This window comes from Pipistrellus hanaki, assembly GCF_964339955.1.
Source record: "Pipistrellus hanaki genome assembly, chromosome: 11".
NCBI classification, from domain to species: Eukaryota; Metazoa; Chordata; class Mammalia; order Chiroptera; family Vespertilionidae; genus Pipistrellus; species Pipistrellus hanaki.
Genome location: NC_140513.1, coordinates 17,071,100 through 17,097,052, shown reverse-complemented (window position 1 = coordinate 17,097,052; position 25,953 = coordinate 17,071,100). Strand labels below are relative to the sequence as shown.

The window sequence follows — 25,953 nt, the reverse complement described above, 5'->3', positions numbered from 1 at the left end:
TTTGAAATGAAATGGAGACCATTGTAACCGAGGGTGAATGCACACGTTTGTTCTATACAGAGACTCATTCTTTACATCAACTCCACCGTCGTTTGAATGAAGTGAGGAATCCTGAGAAACACTCAGCCACGGGTGCGCAGGCACTGACTCACACCCACAGGCAGCCCTCTAGAGCTGGCTATTCCCGTGTGCGATGATGGCTGGGAGATCTTCCCTCCGAAGGGCCAAAGATTCCGAGTAGTTAGGTGATATCCCATCTCCCCTCAGGAAAAAGATAATGCTTCAAGTGTCATAGCTCGAAGTAGCAGCAATCCATGTAGTAGATTCAGTAGTTGACGGCTCCAGTCTTGGGCGCCGACAGCTCAGCGAGAGGCGGACAGAGGCGAGCGGCACCTGCTTCGACCACCAGCACCCGGACACCAAGGCAACACCCCGCATCCTCACTCTCCGAGTCCCAGCTGAAAACTCACCCGAATCTAAACGGTTCGGGCACCGCGTGTGGACCGGCAGAAGGCCCACGAAGGCTGGCGGAAAGCGGGGCGCTCTGGGCACGCTCCTCGGGGCCAAGAGAGTCAGAGGCGCAGGGCGATGGGACGAAGGAAAGGGAGGCAGGAAAGGGACTGCTCATCCTTCAGCCGGAGAGCCCGCCCCCTGCCCTGGGGTAGATCCATCTCGGTTTCGTTAGCATCGGGCGTGACCGCTACCTGCAAAAGGGGGGCCATTCCATATGCAGCTCGGCCCGGAAGCACAGAAAGCTCGGCTCCTAGAGTCCCGCACACATATACACGCAGAGCATCCGCGTGACTCCGAATCGCCACACCGTCTTGTTTCTGGGAGGTCACAGCGCTGCTGGCGTCCCCTCTCGAATGCCCTAGGATGGCTGTCGGGATCGTGGTGACGTCTGGGGAGGAAGGCATCGGGACAGGCCCCAAACAGAGACCCCCTTTTGCGCATTTCTCTCCGGAGGAATCCCGGGCCTAAACGATGCTACGGCCGCATGAGTGTATCTACACAGTTCCTATGTACACGGTTCCTTTGTCATAGAAATTTAAAGTGCTTAGGGTTCAACGCGCCCTCTCCTCTCCCACACCACAGACTACGGGTTCCCCTTGCTGCTTCCAGAGAGAAGGCCGGTCCTTGTGGAGGATGCCCTTGGAAAGAGGAATGAGCGTTTCACAGTTGCCTTAGCTGGGATCCAGCATGGGGACCAAGCCTTCTTCATGAACACGAAGAATGGCTTCGCACACAAACTTGTACTGGCTCTGGAAAAGAGAAGACAGCCGTCAAGCCCACCAGCAGCCCACAACCTGCCCCTTGTGCCCACGCAGAGTAATCTGATAAATACCCTTGGAGCTCCCGCGCTGGCCGGGCTAGGCCTGCTCTAGGCTACATGCCAGGGGAAGGGTGGAGAAGACACGCCTGCGACCCCATGATTGCTTCAAGAAGGGGGGGTGGGGGAGACACTGTTCCCAGAATGAAACGGGCAAAGCGTCAGGGAACCAGGCAGAGGGAGGAACTGGCCGCCTGGAGGAGTCAGGGAGGGTGACAGTTGTTTGGGCTGGCCACCCCAGTGCAGGCACCGTGTGGAGGCTCCGAGGACAACGGCCCATTTTGAGAACTGCAGTCAGAGCTCAGGGCCCTGGCCCAGGACACCCGGGCCCAGGACACAGGGGGCCAGAACCAGGTCCTTAGGGGTAAGGATCTGGATTTTGTTTTAAAAGAAGAGCCACTGAAAGCTGCTCTAAAGAAGATGGTTCTATTAGCAAGCACCTGAGAAACGTGCATTTGAGTGATGCGTACAGGCTGAAAGGAAGCACTGAGACTGAGCTCACCAGCTGGGAAAGTTACCCAGATGATGCACCTGAACAATTTTAAGCCAGCAAGGAGGTCTTCCACACCACGCAACAGGGTCCAAGACAGCCTTAATAACCTGAATTTCCCCCCTCTCTCTTACCCAGACGGTGGGTACAAACGAATATAAAACCTCGAGAGCTCACAATTATCTGAACAATCTTATAAATGTTGCCCACGAGCCTGTGAGAGGGCACAGGGTAATTACAACATGGCGTCCCCTCCTTCCTTGCTAACTCTCCCGGGGGTTTTGGCTCAGAGGCCCCTCCTCCAGAAAGCCTTCCCTGACTTTCTGAAGTGTCGGCTTCTGTTTCTCTTCCACCGGGTTCTCACATTTCCCGTGGCCTCCTCACTGCCGCTGAGATTTATCAGTGACCAGACCAGTTCTACCATCATACAGATGGGCTCGGGTCTCTCCTTTTGCGCAATGATCTGATGAATGACTGAATATGGGATGGCCCCCCTTTTGCAGATAGGGAAACTGAGTCTGGGAGAGAGGTTAAGGGATGACTCAAAGAGGTAGGCAGGGGGCCTGAGTCAGGGTCTTTCCACCCCACCACCTCTCTTACAGCTCTGGGGAAAACCGCAGGATTTCCTCTTTAGGAGACGTGCAATGCAAGTCCCAGGCGTGACAGACGTGGGAGAGAGCACACAGGAAGAGGGAGGAGGGCCATGTGGAAGGTTCTCTGAGCCAAAAGGCTCATCTTGGGACAGGTGGGAGGGGGAAACCCTCAGGTGACCTTGCTTACTTCCCATGGACAAGTGATGGGCCTGGGGGTCGCCATGCAGAATGCCACCAGGGCTGCTCCCTGGCTGAGTAGTTGGCAGGAAACAAGCCGTGAAGGCAGCAGAAGTGGAGGCCGCGAAAGGCAGGGGCCAGATGCGGCGTGCTGTGGAGTAGCTCAGCCTGACAGGCTGTGACCGCGGGCAAGTGACTCAGTCCCCTTAAGCCGCCGTCACCTGACCTGCCGTGCCCTTTGCTCAGGCCTGGCCTGGGGGCAAGCGCTCAGGGAGCATCGGCCACGGTCACTCTATTTACTGTTGGATTCCTACTCACTGATGTCTGCACCATCATGGCGCGCTGGTCTCGCATCTTCCGGACAATATCCAGAGGGTAAACGGGCAGGTTCCTCTCGATGAGACACATGGCTGTTTCCATGGTGACCAAGACACCGGTCCGACCTATTCCAGCGCTGGGGGGAGAGGAGCAGAGGCTTGGAATTTGCTCAGCCAGCATTTCTCCCAGCCCAGCCCAGCTCCTCCAGCTCCTCCCGGGCCCCACCTTTACTCAGATGGGGTCCGGAACACACACTCAGGGCACTCCCAAACTGACTGACAGAGCCTCTCCTCAGAGTGAGGCCTGGCACTTAAAACCAAAGGAAAGACCCTCTCCTCCCCACCCCTCCTCCCCAAATCTCATTCACATCTCTCCTGCAGGGCAGCGGCCTCAGCATAAATGGAAGAGGGAGGGACTCTCCTCTCCAGCTCCGCGCTGCACTCGGAGGTTATGCTTCCCAAAGTTCCACATCTCCTGCCGTCGTAAAGAAACGGTCACCAGAGCTTTGTTCATGCACGTCTGATCTCGTGGGATTCAGGTGGATTTGATGTCTGCCAACCTTCCCCAGGCCTTTCCAAGGAGTGGGAATATTAAAGAACACACACCAAACCCAACAAGCCACCTTACCTGCAGTGCACTAGGACAGGCTCAGCGTCCACTCTCAGGGACCTCACGTAGCTCACAAATTCCAGGAAGTCCGAGGAGTCGTCGGGCACGCCGTGGTCCGGCCACGCGACGTACTGGAGGTGTGTCACAGTGTGCTCTTCTCCGGTCTGAGGGGGACGCACCGGCCTCGGTCAGTCAGCCCCGAGGGGGGCAGGAAGACCCGGCCCCTCTCCGGCCTCCAGCCCGGGCACTTCTGTCTCCTGATGCTCTTTCTGCCCACCGTGCACAGCCCTGCAGGGGCCCTGCCAACTCCTGCCCGCCCTCCTCACCTCCTCCCACCCCGCCTTCTAGGCTCACCTGCCCACCCCTCTTCCCCACACAGGAGTTCATCCGTTTGTTCCTACAGCACTTGCTATTAAGGTCTCACACAGTAGCTCTTTCTTTTGGTAATGGGCAAATTTTATATACCGTATTTTCCGGCGTATAAGACGACCTTTGAAACGAAAAAAAGCCTGCTCAGATTGGCCAGAGTCAGAGAGGCGGTCTATTAAAAAAAAGAACTGGTGTTGCCTCGGAAGTGGGGGGTAGTCTTATACAGCAAATATAGGCCTAAACCTATGTTTTAACTGTAAAATTAGGGGGGTCGTCTTATACACCGGAAATACGGTAACATGTAGTTTACCATTATTAGCGGGCATTTCAGTGCTTTTAAGTGCATTTACAATGTTGTACAACCATCACCACTATTTACCCATTAAACATACACTCTTCATTCTCTCCTTTCCGCCCCCAGCTCTGGGCAGCCACCGTCCTCCTTCCTGTCTCTGTGAATCTGACTCCTCCGGGCACTTCACGTAAGTGGAACCAGACAGTATTTTTCCTTCAGCGTTGGGTTATTTCACTTAGAGTGTCCTCAAGATTCACCCATGCTGTAGCATGGGTCAGAACCCCCCTTCCTTTTTAAGGCTAAATAATAGTCCATCGTACGACGATACCCCGCGTTTATCTGTCCAGCCATCACAGCCATGGCTGTTTCCACCCGCTGGCTACGTGAACGGTGCTGCGTGAACACGAGTTCTGGCTCTTTCACGGAAACGCTGACCAGGTGAAAATGGGGAGCCGGCCAAGAACAGCTCTCCCAGGCCCACGGTGGCTGCTGACTTAGACCTGCCTCTGACCTGCCTGCCCGGACCACCCACCGTCAGGGCGCCGCTCACCTCGGTGTTGGTGACCAGCATTTCCCGGAACACGTAGGCGATGGTGCAGTCCTCTGATTGACAGCGGATGTGGAAGCTGCCGTGCTCGGCGACATCGGGAGGATCGGGCCAGTACTGGTGACACTTGGTCTGGAGGGAAGCGCGGGGTGTGAGTGACCCTCCACTGGGGGGTGCTGAGCAGGAGCCGTTCCCTGGACGGATGGGCCGGGCACTCAACCAGAGCCCTCTCGCTACACCATGTACTCCTGGGCCGGGAGACAAGGAGCTCAGGCAGGCTGACCTGCTGTGTCTGCTCTCTATGGAGAGTGCGAAGGGGGTAGGCCTGCCAGGGGCCAGCCACAGCTCACAAACCAGTCTGGGCTGGAAGCCAGAGGATGAGTACAGAGATTTACCTTCTTTTCACCAGGGTCTGGAATGAACAGGAGGAGGCCTCAGACCTGGGGCCTTGACTTAGCTCGACCTCTCCACCCCTGCCTTCTCTACCTCAGTCAATCCCACTCCAGTCCCTCAAGCCCCTTCTCTGCTCTCAACACTCCCTCTCTACCTCAGCCCTCCTTCCCCACCCATGCCCACCCTCTCGAGGTAAAGGCTTCAAGGCACATTTGGGAGTCAGGGCTCTGTGGGAGGCAGCCATATGACTGTGAACCTGCTACTCAACTGCTCTGATTTGCCTGTTCTTTACCCAGAAGATGGGGACAGCACGCACTTCATGGACAGTGACAGAGGCTGGAGATACTAGCGCAGTGCCAGGCTCGCTACGTGTGGGGAGCAGGTCAATGGAGCCCCTATGACTGTTGTCACTGTGGGCCCCGCATCAACTTGCGTAAGGATGGTGAGAGAGTCCACACAGTCCAGATGAAAGACATCCCTACACGTAAATGAACGCCCCTCTGCACCCGAGCAGCAGCCCCTAGGCCTGCCCAGGCTTCCGTACGGGAGTCACATGGAGCTGAGACTCCCAGAGCACGGATGAGGAGACCCCAGGCTCAGCGGGATTGAGGTCTTAGAGATGGCTGACCTGACCCCACCACCCTTCCCATTTTTATTTCCCCCCTCCAAACCCTGAAGCTTGTCCCACAGGTATCATACTCCTGCCCTGGCTTCAAAGCAAAACTCACGGCCAAGCTGTCCCTCTCATCATAGTTCTGTCAGTCAAATTCTGATTCACTCAGAAATGTTTTTTTTTCTCCAAGCACACAGTAGCATCCAATATAAAAATTACATCTGTTTGCAGCTGAAAGAGGGTGTGCCAAGGGATGCACACAATTTGTCTGGAAACAGCTTTTCTATTCTTGTTTTCAAATGCCACAGTTTGAACTTAATGCTTTGAAATGAAAGCATGCTGCTGGGAAGAGAGAGCTGAGAATTTGCTTGTAAACCTTAAGCCTGGGTATCTGGCTAACAGCCACTGCCTGACTTTGCTTGGACAGAAAGGGGCTGCAGTCCGTAGAACACGCGGCGGAGCCCACACCCACCAGCCTACATCTCCTCCTCTTCCCCAAGGGCGCATGGAGCTCTGCCCATAGGCCTGGTGGGAAGACAGCTTCTGAACTAACTGATCAGCCCATGCGAGGCAGAGCAGAGCCACAACATCTCTACTTCTAGAGACTCCCAGTGAATCTGCCCTGTGCTGGCCTCTCTCTTCACCCCCTGATCTGATTTAGACCTGAGGTCTATTTGGATCTGAAAGCATGGGGGGGGGGTGGTGGGAAGAGGAAGGAGTTTGCGGAAATCTTGAGTTTCAATCCTGGTAAGTCCCACTAACCAACTGTGTGATCGTTACCAAGTTACTCCACTTCTTCAGCTGCAGTTTCCTCATGAATGCTGCTGCTGGGGGCAGGGATGACCCTCAAGCTCCTAGTCTTTGAACAGAGTAAGCACTAAATGGTGCCTTTTAAAAACATATACATATTTTTATTGATTTCAGAGAGAAAGGGAGAGAGAGGGAGAGAGAGAGAAACATCAATGAGAGAGAACCATTGATGGGCTGCCTCCTCACGCCCCCTACTGGAGATCAAGCCCGCAACCTGGGCATGTGCCCTTGACTGGAATCAAACCCAGGACCCTTCGGTCCGAAGGCCAATACTCTATCCACTGAACCAAACCAGCTAGGGCAATGGTTGGCAAACTCATTAGTCAACAGAGCCAAATATCAACAGTACAACGATTAAAATTTCTTTTGAGAGCCAAATTTTTTAAACTTAAATTTCTTCTAACGCCACTTCTTCAAAATAGACTCGCCCAGGCTGTGGTATTTTTGTGGAAGAGCTATGCTCAAGGGGCCAAAGAGCCACATGTGGTTTATGAGCCGCAGTTTGCTGACCACGGAGCTAGGGCAAAAAATGGTGCTTTTTATGGACATTATTTTACCTTGGTCTCAAAACCTATGAGGTAGGCACTATCATTGGCTCTGTTTTGCATCTGAATAAACTGAAGCTCAGAGAGGGAATCAACTGGTGTCAGATGACACATATAGTGGGGCATACACAGATGTAAAAAATCCCCCCCCACCTCCCAAGAAATAACCTTGATGGAAGGAGAAATTACCTTTTCCATTGAAAAGCTGTACCTCTATAGCTCTAGTCCCTTTATGAGGAAAGCATGAGCCGGAGGGGAGCACACAGAGAGGAACATTTGGGGCGGGAAAGAAAAAGGGAGAATTCAGAGATCCTGCAGGGAAGCGTTTCCCAGACCACGGGGTGACTCAGGGCTTCAGACCTGAGGCCTGCACCGTGTGACGGGGGACTCGGCCAGCCGCAGGCCTGCAGGAAGTCCTTCTCTACTAATGCATAACCCGGAGGAAACACAGGGACACGTGTTTCCCTGCAGTGACTGACTCCGGACTCCAGGAAGAGCCAGCTGCTGGGCAGTGGTGAGGACCGGAAGAGGGCGATGAGGCCCCAGGATGAAGGGCTCCCATCACCTGAGAGCTTGTAACAGGAGAGGGAGGAGACACACAGCCTGGATGTTAGAAGAACAGGTTTCCAACAATCGATAAACAAGAGGGGCGAGTTCCCAGGGCCCGAGACTGTGAAGGGAACACTGTGACTCAGGGGAGATGGGAATCTCTCACGCAGGAACCAACAGGAATGGGTTCAGTTAGGAAGAAAGGGGCTGGGAAACAAAGAAACCGTGCTGGTCACCGACAATAGAGAGGAGGGGGGTGGAATCAGGACGGAGTAGGAGAGCCGGGGCCTGCGTGGCAACCAGAGGAAGCGAGGCCTCTGGGCTGGGAGAAAGGATCTTTTCCGCACTTTTCAGCTGGAACAAGCAGAACAAGGGAGAGAAGGGGATGCTATCAGGGCAGATCATCTGTCACCAGCTATGCCTGCTGGAGCTCTCTTTTCTCTGCAGAGAAGAATGGCCTTACAGCCAGGAAGGGGAGGCCATTTTTAAAGGGGAAAGAGAAGGTCACCACAGGCGTGCTGGTGGCGCCCAGCACCCTGCCTGGCTCCGGTGTTGGCTCTGAGGAGCTGCACCATGGACTGAGAGACATTAGGAGACAGAAGAGCGGAGCCTCCACAGACAGTTCCTGAGAACACTGGAGCATGTAGGCACCCAGAAGTAACAGAACAGTCCGGCAAACAGAGCATCATTTCCAAATGGGGGGACTGGCAGATTTTGGAAAGGACAAGGCAATGAACTTGATCTATAAATACCAGGGTGGCCCCAGATGAGGGCCTGCAAAGTATGGGATGCCTGCAGGTCAGTTAGGAGGAGACCAGGTCTGTATTCAACAGCAGAGACCCACATGGTGGGATGGGTTTTGTTCATGGGTGCCATGTAGAGTCTCAATTTGGGTCCAGAATAGCTTTCACATTATACCTCCCTGATACGTGAACTCTCTTTTTAAGAGGGAAGGAGGGGAGGAGGGGGAGATGCGGGTGTCTGAGGAAGCAAGCAAGCCTCAGGGTAGAGATGAGACTTGAATTTAGGACACATGGCCCTACATCTGCCTTCTTGTCCACCACACCACAAGTGCTCCAGAAAAACAAACAAACAAACAAACAAACAAACAAACAAAATGTTCCTATAACACCCTAGCTGGTTTGGCTCAATAGACAGAGTATCGGTCTACAGACTGAAGGGTCCCGGGTTTGATTCTGGCCAAGGACACATGCCTGGGTTGAGGGTTCGATCCCCAGTAGGGGCTGTCCAGGAGGCAGCTAATCAATGGGGATAATTCTCATCACTGATGTTTTTCTTGCTCTCTTCCTCTCTAAAATCAATAAAATATATATTTTTAAAATGTCCCTGTAACTTCATTTTCTATTCAAAACAAGATTAGAAGAATCACAAAACAAACAAATAAAACCAAAACATAAGCAAAAATTAAAAATATAAAAAAAAACATGAGACTTTTAGACAAGGGGATGCCACAGACCTGCTACCTTGTGCTCTCAGCAAAGCCTCAGACAGGCCATCCCTCAGTAGAGAGAGGGAGAAATGGCAGGGGCTGAGGACAGAGCTGGGAGAATTAATAACTGCTCCCCAAAGAGTGCCCTCAATGCCTCTGACATACAGGCTTCCACAGCCTCTTAAAGACCTTCCCATTTTTTAAAATAGTGACTTATGTGAAGAGAAGAGATTTTGATGAAAACTGTGACAAGCAGTGGAGAGTGATAGCCAACACAAAGAATGAGAAAAGCCCCAAGGAGCACTGTGAAGGCCAGAACTGATGGCTGAGTCCTACCAGCAATGATGCTGATGATAATGATCTCACACACACACCACACACACACACACACACACACACACACACACACCAATGCCTTAACATTTGTTGGACATGTGCAACATGTAGTTCTCTAAGCTTCTTGTACATCCATCCTCCAAGGGGAGCACCATTATCTCCATTTCCTACAGGGACAGCTGAGGTTCAGAGAGGTTAGGCACTTGCTCAAGAGGAACCTTTTTTGGGCCCAGACTGTGTGGCTCCAGAGCCTCTCCAGAGTGCTGTACATGGCTTTCAAGGTCTCGAGACAAAGACCAGACCATGTCCACTGACCACACGCTTGGTGGGAGCTCAGCGGGAATTTACATCTGGCAAAAGAGTTTCATGGCATTAGAATCTGTTACTGCCACTGGGCAGACAGGAAACTGGATCTTAAACTCTTCTAGTTGACAACTGACATCACACCAGAATAATGTCTCTATCAACTTATGGCCAGTAAGAAAGATTTTCAGAAAGCTATTGTTAAGGAGGAATTTTTAAAATATCAGAGCTGAACACCCACTGATGGACCCTGGAGGGTCTTGGCAGAGGTGGAGAGCGCTCTGCCCGGGACACCGCACGTAGAAGCCATTTGCGATCTAGGGGGCTCTATCAATCCTTATTTTGCTGTTTCAGGTGAGAGGGTAGGCTGGTCTCCTCAAACATACGACCCATCCCAATCCTGTGTCCTGATGTCCAGCGTGGACCAATCTGGCATTCTGAACTCTGCAGCGAGGAAAGGCCTGGGAGGAAGTGGCACAGATCCATTCAAAGCAGGTGGCTCAAAATTAATTTAGATTTGATTTTGGAATGTGCTCCCGAATAAACGTTTTCGTAATGAAGCTATCCAGATGTAGGCACAAGCTCCAGCATTCACGATACAGTGTCCCTTGCATGCTGATTTCTATTATATAATCAGAGATCAGTTCCCATGGAAAACGTACGCCCTGCTAAGCACAGTACCGTGTCCATCACTCTCCCAATTAAGCCCTTCCTCTTACCTGCTTTTGCAAGGGGTTTTGCTGCCACACAAGCAGAGGCTGGTAGAGGCTGTCATTTCTCCTACGTTTTACCTCCACTGTGAACCTGGCACCCACCCTGCTCTCCTGAGGACCAGCACCTGTCCTGGGTGGGTGAGGCAGGTGCAGGGGTTCTGGGCAGGTGAGGTGAAACACAGGGCAGGGCCTCTGGCTTGTAATAATGGATCTGAGCTAAGAGTGGGAGGGGCTGTCCTGTCATTCTTTAGCTTGGAGGAGGCTGGGGTGTGGGCAGCAGGAGGGCTGAGCTTACCATCAGTCCATCAGTAGCTCCTTACAGAAGCTTTATGAGTCATGTAGGGGCTACACGGGGCCACATTTAAGACCCTTTTCACTCTGAGGCTCGTGTCCCACAGAACACAGCGTGACGCGCACACATCTGAATTGGAAATCAAGCCACTTACCCGCCCTCGCTCTGTGAGAGTCGTCAACATGACGATGAGTGATAACTTCTGATCCCAGACGACTTGCCAGAACTGTGCGCAGGTGTGTGGCAGGGGTCCCTGCGCGGCAATGTACTTGTTCACGAGGTTAGCAGCGGGAATTTCCATCTGGCAAAAGAGTTTCATGGCATTAGAATCTGTTACTGCCGACGGGCAGACAGGAAACTGGATCTTAAAACTCTTCTCGGTGACAACGGACATCACACCAGAATAATGTCTCTATCAACTTATGGCCCGTAAGAAACATTTTCAGAAAGCTATTGTTAAAATTCCTTGAAAGGTATTTGACAAAGGTGCTAGCATACTTAAGACACAACTGTGATAGGCGATCATTAGAAATGTACCCACGAGATGGTGGGAGAGTTTAAACGACCTTCCCTGCTGTGTCGTAAATATAATCAATGTTAGGCATTTGTGTTTGCAGGGACACCTATCAATCCTCAATTTATTTATTTATTTATTTATTTTTTAAATATATTTTATTGATTTTTTACAGAGAGGAAGGGAGAGGGATAGAGAGCTAGAAACGTCGATGAGAGAGAAACATCGACCAGCTGCCTCCTGCACACTCCCTACTGGGGATGTGCCCGCAACCAATGTACATGCCCTTGACCGGAATCAAACGTGGGACCTTTCAGTCCGCAGGCCGACGCTCTATCCACTGAGTCAAACCGGTTTAGGCAATCCTCAATTTTTTTAGATTGATGGTTGCCGGGTGGGAGGGAGGTTGGGAGAAAAAGGCGAAGGGATTGAGAAGTACAGACTGGCATTATACAATAGAATAGTCACAGGGATGTACAGTACAGCGCAGGGAACATAGTCAATAATACTGTAATAACTATAGATGGTGCCAGGTGGGTATTGGAAATACTGGGGGAGGGGGGGTCCCCTCAGCCCAGCCTGTGTCCTCTCACAGTCTGGGAGACCTTGGGGGATAGCTGACTGCTGCGGAGGTGGGAGCGGCCCCTGCCACTGCGCTCGCCAGCCATGAGCCTGGCTTCTGGCTGAGCAGCGCTCCCCATGTGGAAGCGCATTGACCACCGATGGTCAGTGCACATCATAGCAACCGGTCGTCCCACCCACCGTCCGGTCGATTTATTATATAGGATGGTTGCAGTTTAAATGGTTGTGTAAGTACCTAAGTAATATCCTCATTTTGCCTCTTGACTTGCAAAGGCCAAAATACTGACTCTCTGGCCTTTGACAGAAAAGATGTGCTGACTCTTGGTATGAAGAAACGGACGGACATTCAGAGAGGTTAACTAAGTTGCCCAAGATGGATTGTCAGAGTAAAATGACTGCTTTGCTCACAACATGTGAAATTTTCTACCTTTTCTTTTTGGGTTATATGTACAGAGGTGTTTTTATTTTTATTTTAGATGACAGTATATACAGCAATAACAGGGGGGAAAACACAGAAAGTTACTATCCTAGCACTGGCAAAAAACAAACAAAAAACCCCCACAACAATACAAACCCTACCCCAAACCCAAAACACCTAGATGCCTGCAACTGAGGACAGAAGGCACGTGGACCCTGGAGTCAGAGACACAGAATCTAAGTTTTGGTCTCACCTTCGGTTAGCCTCGCGGCTTGCAGATTATTTAATCTCTCTGAACCTTAGTTTCCTCCTCTGCAAAATGAGACTGTTCTGCCTTCCCTCCGGGCAGCTGTGCTGAACTAAGGGAGTGAACAGGAAAGCACTTCCTCAAATGCAAAGCACCAGCCGTGATCCTGCTCCTGACAGGGGTTAACGTGTTCCGATCACCCGGTTTCCCGACTTACGTTCACGTGGCTCGCGTTAATGTAATCTTCGTTTCCCTGCAGTAACACTCGGGTGGTGTCATCTGCGGGGGAGAAGAAGAGGCATTTACCGATCATCCCCGGCCTTATTTTGATCTTTCCCAGCACACAAGGGTTCAGTTCCCAGCCCCATCTGCAGCCCTCGCCGCATTAGCATAAACACTATTCCCCAACTGTTCCCAGGCCGAGATGCCTGCAATAAAGACGGTGGTGTTTACAGACACACTGGAAGTCGGTCCAGAATACCAGACAATCTGTTTCAGAAAGGGAAACATTATCTCAGTGTGTATGTGTGTGTGTGTGTGTGGGAGGGGGGTAGAGGGGGGTAGAGGAGGCGTTCGTGTCAGAAACTCACAAGGCAACACGTCTTTGTATCGGTTTTTGTCCAAATTTTGAGGCTGCTTTGCAAAGGTGATGGCCAGCCCAGGTTTCTTTCTGTAGAGTTGCTATATAACAAACAGAGAAGTAAAAAGCTGTTGTAAAAATAAAACAAACAAACAAAAAAACCAGCAATCAAAGGAGTGTGAAAACATACTTGAACAGTAAAAGTTTATCGTTCAGGGTGCCAAAATCTTACCATTTAAAAGTGGTTGTGTGTTACACCTTAAAAGAAAATGTTCCAATAAGAAATTCTATGATCTGATAAGAAGTATTCTTCAATTAAATAAAAACACAAAACGAGAATGAGGACTTAGTGGGGAGCGGGGGGTAGGGGTGGGGATAGGAGAGGCTTGGCGGTGGGAAAAGTCATATCTGAGTCACAGATAATGATCACAGTAGTAAGTAAAACCTTTATGACCCAACATCAACGAATCAACAAACGACAAGTGTTGGCGAGGTTTCGGAAAGAAAAAGGAACCCTCGTGCACTGCTGGTGGGAACGTAGACTGGTGCAACCACTGAGGAGAACAGTATGGAGTTTCCTCAAAAAACTGAAAATGGAACTCCCATTTGACCCAGTAATCCCACTCCTAGGAATATATCCCAAGAAACTAGAAACACCAATCAGAAAGGATATATGCACCCCTATGTTCATAGCAGCACAATCTACAATAGCCAGAATTTGGAAACAGCCTAGGTGCCCGTCAGCAGATGATTGGATCAAAAAACTATGGTACATCTACAGTAAAAAGAAGGAATTCTCATCATTTGTAGCAACCTGGATAGAATTAGAGAACATCATGTGGAGTGAAATAAGCCAGTCAATGAAAGAGAATCACCACATGACCTCACTCATTTATGGATAATAAAGAACATTATAAACTGATGAACCAAAAGATAGATATAGAGACAGTAAAGCAACAAGCAGACTGTCAAATTAGAGCGGGGAGGGTAGGGAGATCTGGGGGAGATAATAGATCAACCGAAGGACTTGTAAACATGCATATAAGTACAACCAATGGACACAAAACTCTGGGGAGGGAGGGGATGAATGGGAGGGGGAGGATGGTAAGATATGTACACAGATAATAATTTAATAAAAAAAAATAAACCTTTATGACAATCATTTGACAAATGCCAAAAGCAGGTAGAGAAAAAAAAAAAAATCCAGCTTGAAATGAAATGAAAATAATTTACATGAGTCTAAAAACATTTCCCTCCAATTCAGTGGAGTAAACCATATGTTTTGCTTGAAAACAAGAACATTTCACTCATCATTCCACAGGTCTATTTCCATAGTAAAAACATTTATTGCCTCGAGAAAACCAAAACATTTATTCCCACACACTAGTAAACTTCATATGAAGAGGTATTCCCCTGTGCACGTAATCACCAGCAAAAAAAAAACACCAATTGACACAGTCTTTGCATATCTGCAAGCACGCATCAGACATCTGGGCACAGCACCTGAAGTGATTCTGTCGACAGCTCTGTGAGAGGTATTAACCGTATCCTTCGTTTGCAAGAGAAGAGGCGGAGATTAAATGCTTAGATCATGTACCACACACTGAACTCAGATATGACTTCAGTGCTTGAGTTTTATTTTTTCCTTGAAACCACTTTATTGAGGTCTGGTTGACATGTAAAAAGCGGTCCATATTTACTCTATACAACGCAGTGAGTTTGGGGGTAAGTACGCAAGAGTGAACTGCCACCATCAAGGCCAAGGACAATCCTTCCCTCCCAGAAGTTCCCTCCTGCCTCCCTCCCCTCTTCCCCGGCTTTCTTTTCTACACAACTGTTTCTCTCATTTTGAACCTGAAAGTGAAACATTATTCACCAGTGGTTTTTATGAACTTTATGGGAGTTTTAAAACAAGACAGTTTTTCAACATTGGACCTCTTTTTTCCCCCAGAAAATTTGGGAAATTCTGACTTGTATAAAAAAGAAAATTACCAGTAACTTGACAACCCTGAGACAACCTTTTTCATATATGTTCTCCAGTTTATATTTTTGTGTGCACTTGGACACAAATATACATAAGCACATCAGTAAACACATTACACATAGGTTTTGTAAAACAAAAAACGGAGGTTGAATTACATGCCATCATGCTCCATACTGTGTTCTAGGAGACCACGTGTTCTGAAAGAAGCAAATTGGCACTCCATCGGAAAAGTTTCAGGGTCACATAGACTTGAGAAATACTACAAACCACCTTCTGTTCTATGATTCTCCAAGAAGACAAGCCCTGTAGTGCGTAAGCTAGCTTGTTTAATTGTGATTAGCTAAGCATTTCTCAAGCTAATTTGGCCATGGAGAATCTCACATCTCTTTCCCCCCCCTATTTATTACATAGTGTCTAGTTTTTTGTGTCATTAAATATTCTAAGTATTCTCTATACTTATGGTTTTTACTGTCTCAATATCCATAGTTTCTATAATTTATTTCAACTTTTACTCAACTTTTGACTAGGCTGTTTTTAATTTTTCACTCATAAATTTTTAGGAACAGAATTACTGCATCAAAGCATATTTTGAAGAACTTTGATACATATAACCACGCTGCCTGCCCTCGGGGGTGCGTGAAAATGCTTTGTTCAACGAACTGTGGCTGATATCATCAGCTAGAATGTGTCTGCAATCTGAATAGGAAGGCCGAATGTTATTTTGCCCCTTACGTTTTTGCAAATTTTATTTGTTGGTTTTTCTCTTATTAGCTCTCTCTTTCTCTCTTTTAAATTAAACAAACAAGTTGTACAGAAATCACCAGGAGAGAATTAGCATAGAGATCTGGGGTAACGACAATTATACATTTACTAAATGTTTAGAATTCCAATTTCTCCCCGTGCTCAGCTACTAATCGCCTTTTTAATTTTAGTTCATAATAATCAACTAGCCATTGGACAATTTCTTCAGTATCTGCAATCTGTAATGGACCTCTGAGCTCATTCTAGAAATATTCATGGTTTATTGGTGGTTTTGGTTTGTTTCTGAAAGGAGAATATCTGAATCAGTCAGATTCCTCTAAACTGCACAGAAGTGAAATCTAATTAAGCAAATATAATCAGTAAACCTAACCTGGAGGTAAAAAGAATTTCTTTTCAAATAACAAAATGTAAATGTAATCAACTTGAGATGGTCTGGCAGAAAAAAGACCTAGCAAAAGGCTTTAATTATAGTAAGTATATAAGTATCTCAGCAGTATAATGATCTTTTGATGAGTTTATAGAATACTAAAAATAAAAAATAAAGCACTATAGCAGTGTTTAAAAATATTTTACATGTGCATACCCTGGGCTAGTAGAAATGCATGGTACAGTCATACCACAAAATTATATGCAAGTAATAAAAAAAATTAGACTAAAAACACACATTTGAAAAGATCTCCATTTGTCTATTTTTAAGTGAAAAAAATGCAAGTTACAGAATAATATATATATATATAAAACAGTGACCCCACAGTGGTATATAGTATGTGTGTGTGTGTGTACTTATGTACACACGTGTGTAAAAATTATATTTGCATGAGCATTGGAACAAATATGGATGGATACTCACAAAATTATTTGTAAATTATAACAAAGAGAAAGAACCTAGAGGGTGTGGGGTTAGGAGACTATTAATTTTACTGTGGCTATTTCTGAATTACTTGAATAATGACAAGGGAAGGGCTCATGTTGGAGTTGGGTGAAGGACTGGGTCCCACCCGGCGATGCTGAGTTTTGACAATGGATTAGACTTTTAACAGATTCTAACCCTAGATCTCTTTCAGTGCGACACTGGGCAGGTCCTTTCGCCCCTGAGCCTCATTTCCTTCATCCATAAAGGAGAGACCCTAATCATTCTGTCCAGATCTATTTTACAGAACTGTTGTACAGCCATTGGAGTGTGTAAACCATCTTCAGCAGATTCCAATGTGCTATAGAAATGCTAATTATTAACTTTGATTTTGTTACAGCTGGGACCAAATGCTTCCTGGAACACATTTGTCATTGTTCATCGAAAGCCACAGGAAGGACAGGGGAATTCCCTTCACGGAAATATACTTCAGAGGGAGCTGGGCTGAAACCAGCTCATTACCACAGGAGGGATTTGGCCATGGACCATCTACTGCAGGGCAGGCCCTTTAATGTGGTGCAGTGGGTGGGGTGGACATCTGCTAGGTCCCAGCCATAGCCTCCTGTGCTGGTCCAGGGCACAGCCCCCGTCGGCCACGTCGCCCACCTGTTGATAGCATTAGACAGGAATATGGAGAGCCAGAAATGCCAGGACTGTGGAGTCAGAGAGCCCTGGGGTCCAACTCTAAGGTGACATGACCACTTTTTGTGTGACCATAGGGCATGTTCTTTAGACTCTTGGAGCCTCTATCCTATATAATAAAAGGGCAATATGCAAATTGACCAAACTGTGGAATGACTGGTCACTATGACACACACTGACCACCAGGGGGCAGATGCTCAATGCAGGAGCTGCCCCCTGGTGGTCAGTGTGCTCCCACAGGGGATTGTGGCTCAGCCAGAAGCTGGGCTCACAGCTGGCGAGTGCAGTAGTGGTGGTGGGAGCCTCTCCTGCCTTCACAGGGCTAAGAATGTCCAATTGATGGCTTAGGTCCATTCCCCACAACAGGCCTAAATAGTCAGTCAGACATCCCCTGAGGGCTCCTGGACTATGAGAGGGTGCAGACTGGGCTGAGGGACAGCCTCTCCTCGAGTGCACAAATTTCATGCACCTAGCCTTTAGTTTATAAATAATGATAGTTGTTACTTTTTATTGCGCTCTTACCGTGTGCCGGACAATGCATTAAGTATTTATCCCATCTGACCCTTAAAACTAACCCAGGAGACACCCAGTTGGGGAAGCAGAGGCCACAGAGATTAAGGGACATGCCAAGAGTATGTAGGAAGAGCCAGGATTTAAAGTCTGCTTGGCTCCAGGTGGCTAGATGGCTTCTTAGATCTTTTCTAGCCCTAATTTATACTAATCTAATAATAACTCACATGTAAATACATTCTGTTGTTCCCAAAGATTAGATAGTTGATAAGAGAGCAAGCTCTTGAACTAGCCTGAATGGGTTCCCATCGGCTGTGGGATAACCTCCCCCAGACTCTGACCTTTCATCTATACAATGGGCTGCTGTGAGAATTCAGTGGAATGATGCACGTAAGGTTCTCAGCACAAAGTAAGTGCTCATGAAAGTTTTCCCTGTCTTCGTTTCTGGTTTGATCTGGCTTCCTTTAAAATTCTTCTCTAGCAAGACCTCTTTTCCCCATCTACAATAGTGGTCCTTAAGTTATGTTTCACAGTCTAGGGTCCCTTGGGACAAAATGGGGAGATGGGAGGCAGGGCTGCATCACAGAGCTGCTCTGCTGTTATCTGTTTTGTATTCTGGAATTTGGCAAATGTTATTGAAAAACAGGGTTTCCCTACTTCATTTCTAGGAAACACATAAACTAAATGGAGGAAATGGAAATGAGAAACTAAAATTTAAAACCAAAAATTTCTATGCTGTCTATTTCTTAGGTTCTAGTCTAACTATAGGCTCTAAAGGTAAGACTTGGGATGGGCAGCAGTGGGACAATCGTTCTGGTACAATCTTTATTCCAACCCCTTCCTCCATCATCCCCTGGATCCACATGGACATTAAATCCTCCAGGTGATCTGGTTAAGAGTATCAACACCTAGGCCCATCCCACTATGGCTGACCCAGGAGCTGTGGCTGGGCCCAGTGTAACAAGCTCTTTGGGTAATATCCATTCAGATGTTCAGAGTGTCATCCTTTGAGAAACACTACTAAAAAACACGGGGGACAGGAGGGTACTTCTCTCCAAAGCGTTTTTAAACTGTTAATGATGCTCAGGGAATGTTGGTTAAGAAAAACCTTATGTGGGATTCCTATACATAGAACATACAAGCGGAGCCCGCCCCTCCCCTCCCCGGCATTGGAGTGGATTCTACTGGAGCACAGGTTAAGACCAACCATGGTCTTCTTCCTCATTGAGAGCCCACAGCGCCTCCTTGTGGACAGTGTGATAAAAGGCAAACAGTTCCCTCTGGGCTGAAGGACCTCCATCACCTGGAGACATCTCCAAGGCGTCCTTGCTGCAGTTCTCAAGCCAGGAATCCCTGTTTCCCTTTGCTATCTGACACCTAGCAGCTTAGTCTGCATGTAGCTCCGGATCTTCCTGGCATATTCTAACCCCCTCCACACTTAATCCATCCATACTCTATTAACACGACATCTCACGCCAGAGGACCTCCGGTAATCCCCTCGCCTCCCGTTTCTACACAACACACATTCTGTGCAATGACATCTTGCCCTGGATTGGCATTTCGCTGTTTCTGGGATTCATGAGACATCCATGCAAATACACCAGCGTTAGACTGTACACTTCTTGGGGCCAGAACCCCCCCTTCTCCCTCCTTCGTGTGCTCCTGATTCAGTATTTGAAACACGGCCACACCCAATCTACACCCCCTGAGTGAACGGGTGACTGCACAGAGCCTTGCACATCCCCTCCATCACCAAAAAAGGAATACAACCAACACACTCCGTATTTGGCTTTTAAGTTCTTGTTTCAAGGCTTTTGGAGAATGTTTAAAAATATGCAGTTCTAGGGTTTAGAAGGTACATTTCAATCCTGAGCTTTTTTGCAAAGCAAGGCCAGGAAACACAACCTCTGCATTTTCTTCTTTTAAAATCCTAAGCCTACACAGCCTCCTGCAGGCCAGTGGGAGGAGGACTTGCTCCCTCCGTAGATATTCAGTCTACATCTATCCAGCTCTACCCACGTAATTACATTATTCCTACCCTTTCTTCCCGATCTCATTTCCACAGATACAAACTCACTTTTTGTCTATATTGTCTGCCATGACTTAAGTTTAAAATTCCTTATTGATTTTTTTTTTGGGGGGGGGGGGGCAGAATGAGGTTAATTATCTGCACCTTTCACCTGTGGGTTTTTACTTTGTACTGTGGTTTCACACACCCTGTTCTAATAATGTGTTCTACTTACCTCCTATTCCTTACACCATAAACCTCTTCTCACTCCAGACTCTAAGCCTTGCGTTCCTTTTTGTTCCATAGCCACGCCCCTCCTCCTTCCCTGAATCAATGTGCCGTCACATACATCTGACAAGCTGCCTGGTTTTCCTTCCGTGACTCTCTTTTATACAAATCAACAAGGAGTGGCTGAATTTCTGCTTTCAAATTCAACCGGAGGCTGTCTTTCGTGATTTATGAATCCAAACGGGGTGTGTTGGCGTTAATCATGATCGATTTTCTTTTATGGACCTGCTTAATGCTTCTTTGTGCTCTCTGTTATCTTTTATTGCATGAAATACTCGGCTTTCTTCTACCTCGAGAAACATTTGGACGATGCACACAGTCTGTTTTCATCCTGTTAGCAAGCAGATCAGTGAAACTGGCTCAGGGACCGAGGCTTCTTCGGTCCCACTTGGCTTTGTAAAGTCTGTGTGCGCTTCCTGTCAACAGCTTCTACCCTGTGATTAGCGGTCCCTCCCGGAGAAGGACGAGGGCGTCTGACTTTGGTTACCACTCGTGTTCACGTGTTCACAGGGCCCTGTGCTCTGATGGGATTACACTGACTGCTCCCCAGGATGCCCGGTGGGGCCAGGGATGGGCTCCTCCATCATGCTTTGGGCGCTCACCCACTCTGCCACGCCACTACCTTCTACTGCTGAGTGTTTGGAGCCTTTGTGTTGGCAGCTAAATAGCTCAGAATCCCTCCTCCTCGATGTCTGACGCGTTTCTCCATGACTACCAGACATGCTAGCATAGGAGGGTGAGGCAGAGTTCAGTGACGGGCTGTGGGCCCCATCCCCCGTGCTCTGGGCCCGATCCCCTGCCCGGGGCTCGAAGCCCCTTCTGTGCTTGGCGACGAGCATGGGCCCCCAAGGTCTTGGCTGACTCGGCAGCACCTTAGCAGCCCACCAAGGCCCCGGGGTCCAGGTCGTGGGTGGGTTCTCGGTTCTCTTACCTCGAACTGGATCAGCACCGTCCCACTTTCGAGGCCCTTCTTCAGCTGCTCCATGGAGCCCTCCAAGGTGTCGGCACCCTCCGGACACTCAGGGAAAATGGCCTCCGGGAAGAGCTGGTTCAGTTCGTCTTCAGATTTGATATCCACCAAGGAGTGGACAGCTGCAGGGGACGAGAAAGAGTGCTCCTGGCTGTGGGCAAAGCTCTGGGGATCAGTTTCCTCCCCCCAAATTTCCCTTAAGACACCTGGATGCAGATGACTTAAAACGTCTCATCCAATGATTACGCACACAGCCATTTTCACCAAAGATACTACTTCCTGTCGAATGATTATACGTGTTGATTACACAAAACGACATGCTATTGTGGTTCGTTTATGATGGCGTTTAGTACTCAGAGGCTTTTGACAAAAGTAAAAGCAAGGGAAAGGATGCTTTCATAGAAAACGTATCTTCTCTCTTTGCTCTCTCTGACCTGGTTCTCGTACCCATCCCTCACCTCTTCTTGGTTCCTTTTCATTTGCTCCCTTAAAACAGGCACTTTCCCAGGCCCCGGTGTGAGGTCTGGCATGCTATCCCCATGGCACCATCATCCCACACAACTCAGCCAACCTAACTGATGGCCATTTGTAGGTGGCAGGCTCCCGCGTACACATCTCAAGTCCTAACATCTCTACGGCACTTCCTGCCTCCATCGTCCGTTCGAATCTGCCCTGCCTGGCAGGCTCCATATGAATAAAAATAACCGGGACCCCCACTGCCCCACGGGCACAGTACTTCCCCAGCCTCACCTGCCTCTTTCCACCGACTGCCACCTCCTTCTCCAGTCTCCCACGTGGGGAATGTCAGCCTCATCTCTGGTTTTTCTCTTTTTACTCAGAAGGGGATGCTACTCCCTCACTCAAAAGCTTTCACTGGCTCCCTCCTGCCCTCAAGATAACAGGAAAGACAAGGAGAGTAACAACTTGCACTTTTCTTCACAGACTTGGACTGGATCCTCATAATGCTGAGCACTAGTCACTATTCCCACTATTACACAGATGGGGACACTGACTCGCAGGGCAAGTAAGTTGTCCAGCGTTGTCAGGGATTTGGTCCATGTCTGTCTGACCCTGAAGACCACATTTTTTTCCTCTGATCAGAGAAACGCGGCTCTTCCACTGCTTTCGTGACTTCTGTCAATATCAGCTATTCCTTAGGCTGGTTTCTTATTTTCTTTATTTAAAAACTAAACTTACCATGACTGTTGTAGGAAAGCAGTGGCGCTGCCCTTGTGGTTGTAACAGCCTATGGACATCCGCCTTCCTCACCTCACACGGGCCAGAGTGCTGTCCCGCTGGCTGCCGCTGAGGGCAGCACCCACGGACGCACGGAGTGGCCAAGGGCCTGCTCCCCATCGCTGGCTCCTTGGTGCCCTATTATCTTGCAGCCACACCAGCCACACTACAGCAGGGCAAGTTACTTCACCTCTCTGTGACTCGGTTTCCCCATTTCCTCACTTGCAGATAATACTAACTTTATAAGAACCGAAGAGGATAATTATTTAAAGCCATTAGCACAGTGTAAGGCACTTCTCTGGCACTCTACAGACATAGCTGCTACCACAACTGAATACCTACTGTGTGCAGAGCAGGGTGCTGGGATTTGGTGGGGCAGGATGGGGTGGAAGAGGGTAGGTATGAATCCAGAGGATCTGATAAGGCCTCACGAGGAAGAGGGGGGAGAGCTGACACCGGACAGAGGGCTGGAAGTTTCAGTGGGAACAGAGAGAAGCAGGTGTGTGTGGGGCTGGGAGGAGGGGCTGGTGTAGGGAGGGAGCAGCTGTGACATTCACCCTATAAGACCAGAACAGAGATGAGCGCTGCAGGGCCAGGGCTCTGAGTCATACACTGTGCTTTCCTTCAGTGTTTCAAAGCCAGGCCGAAGCAGTCAAGGACTCGGCTTATTGTTCTATAGCAACAACACCAGGAACAGGGATGGTGCTCACAGAAGCCGTCCTGCCCACGCCCACCATGCGGGGGGCATGCTAGGCGCTTTCCAGTACAAGTGCCATTCAGTCTCCACAAGGACCCCGAGGCAGGGCTGTTCTTATTGTCCTTGTGTTACGTTGGGGCAAGTAGCTCGCTCAAGGCCCCTCGGCCGTAGGAGGCAGCTGGAGAAGGCAGCTGGAGGAGGCGGAGTGAGAACCACTCGAAGGCAAACCAAATGCACAGGAATAACATATAACCCGATCCTTCCGGAAAGGGCTGGAATGCAAACGCCTGCAGGGCCAGGCAGCTAAGAGAGGAGTGTGCTGTGGGCTCCTTGGGCCTGGGAGGACTGGGGGGGTCACGCCCCGCATAAAGGGGGTGCCATCTCCGAAGGACTGGCCAGAGGGGCCAGGCGTCTGTGGTTAGACCTCCAAATTTCTCAAGTGAGAAATCACACATCCCAGTTGTGATAGGAAAGTTCCGGATTTTTGTTGGCCACAAGCTCAACATTTTCAAAACCACGGAAGGGCCAGGCCGGGCCCCGCCTGGCGCGGGCGGTGTCCCTGGGCTGCTCCCCGCGGGAAGGCGGCCGTTACCTTTCCTCCGGATGACCAGGGCCAGCTCCCGCGTGTGGGACTCCCGGCTGGCTTTGATGAACATCACCACCTGGTCGTGGGTGTGCTCTGAGATGTCCCGGCCGTTGATTAACACGATTTGATCCCCTTCGTTCAGCTTCGGAATGCAGGTGTCCGCCTGCGGGGAGGGAGGGCGCGTTTCTCCAGTTACCATGGCACAGCCCTCAAGGCAAGGCCGCCGCCGCCCGGGGCCCGGACACCTGAGCCCGTGATCAAGTTCTCCTTCCCTCCCTCCAGGATTAGCGTCATTATTTTTACATCCACGGCGATGATGACATGGCAGCTGGCGGGGGCAATCTGACAACGCGCGGCTCAGAAGTCAAGTTATGAAACGTTCCAGAATCAGGCTGAGACAATCCCGGAGCCACCTTCCCTGATTAATGCAACGCAACGGCTATGACGCTTCTGACCGTCCGTTTTCTAGCTGGGCTGTCTGAAAACGGTTCGTCAGCTGAAAGTGAGTTTTCACTCGTCGTGCAATGGAGAGAGACTATGTAAGTGTAACACCCAGGGCAGAAGCCATCGCGGAAAGAAGCGAGGCACCGACCGAAGGAAAATAAAAGCCTTCGTCCCTGACACGGGCCACAAGCAGTAAGAAAAACGAAGTCGCCAGCTTACAGGCCCCTTCAGAGTCAAGTCCCCATCCCCGTGCCTTCTTAGGAGGTGTGAGGACTCTGGTGCTCACTGCTTTACAAAAGCACATGATCTGGCCCGGCAGGTGTGGCCCAGTGGTTGAGCGTCGACCCATGAACCAGGAGGTCATGGTTCAGTATCCAGTCAGGACACATGCCCAGGTTGCAGGCTCAATCCCCAGTGGGGTGTGCAGAAGACAGCCCATTAGAGATTCTCTTTCACTCCCTCTACCTTCTTCTCTGAGCACATGATCTGCTGAGAAGGCTTAGACTGAGGGCTGAGGACAGGGTGACGAAAGGGGCGCAGGTCCCATGTGCCCCTTCAGAGTGAGCAGACCAGTAAACTGTGCCTCAGTTTCCTCCTCTTGAGCAGCACTTCTCAATTTCAGTGTGCACACCAATCACCTGGAGAGCTTGTTAAAAATGCAGAAGCTTCCCGGCCGGTGTGGCTCAGTGATGGAGCGTCAACCTATGAACCAGGAGGTCATGGTTTGATTCCCAATCAGAGCCCATACCTGGGTTGTGGGCTCAATCCCCACTGTGAAGTACACAGGAGGCAGATTCTCTCTCATCATTGATGTTTCTTTTTTCTCTCTCCCTCTTTAAAGTCAAAGAATTCTGTCAGATTTTGGGGAAAACAAAGAGGAATATGTTTACTTACAGGCGACTCTGGGTTTATCCTCGACACCACAAGAGGCATCTTTTGATCCACTCCTCCCTGTAAATATGTGAAATAAATAACAAAACAGCCGCGTGAGCAACCAAGACACGTAGCTCTCTCTGGCACCGGGAAGGGGGCCGGCCTCACGTGATCCTGTTCTTAATCCAGGGACCAAGCCCTTTCTGAATCACAGGTTCCTGAGCCCTCTGGGTACTAACCAGAGGACGGCTCAGAAGCTCCCACTGCCACCCCCACGTTCCGTGAACTTCAGGTGCACTCGGAGGAAGCAAGCTCCTTTCAAAACATGCAAATAGCTCCAGGAGGAGGACTCCAAAAGCATGGCCTCTCAGAGCTGCTGTACAGGGGGTTTCAGTGGAGGAGACAGAGCCATAGACAAGGCCACATGCCACAGGTCCTGGGCAGGGCTCCTGCGGTGCATACAGGAAAGAGCAGGGCTGGGTAACTTCTCCTGCAGAGGACCCGAGAGCACTGCACACGCTAGGCTTTGTGGGACAGAAGGCTCTGTTGTGAAACCTCAACTCTGTCACTGCAGTGCCCGCTGTAAATGAATGCAGTGGCTGTGTTCCAATAAAACTTTATTTGCAAAAACTGGTGTGTTTTGGTCCCTAGGCCATAGTTTGCAGATCCTGCCTGGAGGCAGGCACAGGAGGGTAGTGGCCCTGCAAATGGACCTTCCCTTGAACATAGTTCTCTTATTGGCTTAGCAATGCCGGGGGCTCTCTTAATCACCCCTCTACAAGGGGTACATCTGCTTGCCAACTGTGGGCTCTCCTCCCTTTGAGCCTTAGTGAGCATCTATAAAATGGGATTAAATGCCAACTGCACTGATTAGAACTCAGCAAGGTGACAGAAGTGAGTACATGGCCAACACCAAGCACAGCACAGGCACTTGGCGTGAGGCAGCAGCTATGGCCACATAAAAACACCC

At 49.4% G+C, this 25,953-nt stretch overlaps 1 protein-coding gene across 4 annotated transcripts in view; it reads right to left on the bottom strand.

Annotated features, from left to right (window-relative positions):
• Positions 1-25,953, bottom strand: part of PTPN3 (protein tyrosine phosphatase non-receptor type 3) — a 131,972-nt gene that overhangs the window by 924 nt on the left and 105,095 nt on the right. For all 4 annotated transcript variants that reach the window (XM_084899304.1, XM_084899305.1, XM_084899302.1 and 1 more), the window contains exons 17-26: positions 25,005-25,061; positions 23,673-23,829; positions 21,109-21,269; positions 13,084-13,174; positions 12,711-12,772; positions 10,887-11,033; positions 4,732-4,860; positions 3,536-3,681; positions 2,909-3,044; positions 1-1,262 (exon numbers count right to left, since the gene is read on the bottom strand). The exon at positions 1-1,262 is cut by the window's left edge and continues 924 nt beyond it. In XM_084899304.1, the coding sequence (XP_084755430.1) occupies positions 1,185-1,262; positions 2,909-3,044; positions 3,536-3,681; positions 4,732-4,860; positions 10,887-11,033; positions 12,711-12,772; positions 13,084-13,174; positions 21,109-21,269; positions 23,673-23,829; positions 25,005-25,061 (1,164 nt within the window). In that variant the 3' untranslated portion in view covers positions 1-1,184. The remainder of the gene's footprint in view (positions 1,263-2,908; positions 3,045-3,535; positions 3,682-4,731; positions 4,861-10,886; positions 11,034-12,710; positions 12,773-13,083; positions 13,175-21,108; positions 21,270-23,672; positions 23,830-25,004; positions 25,062-25,953) is intronic.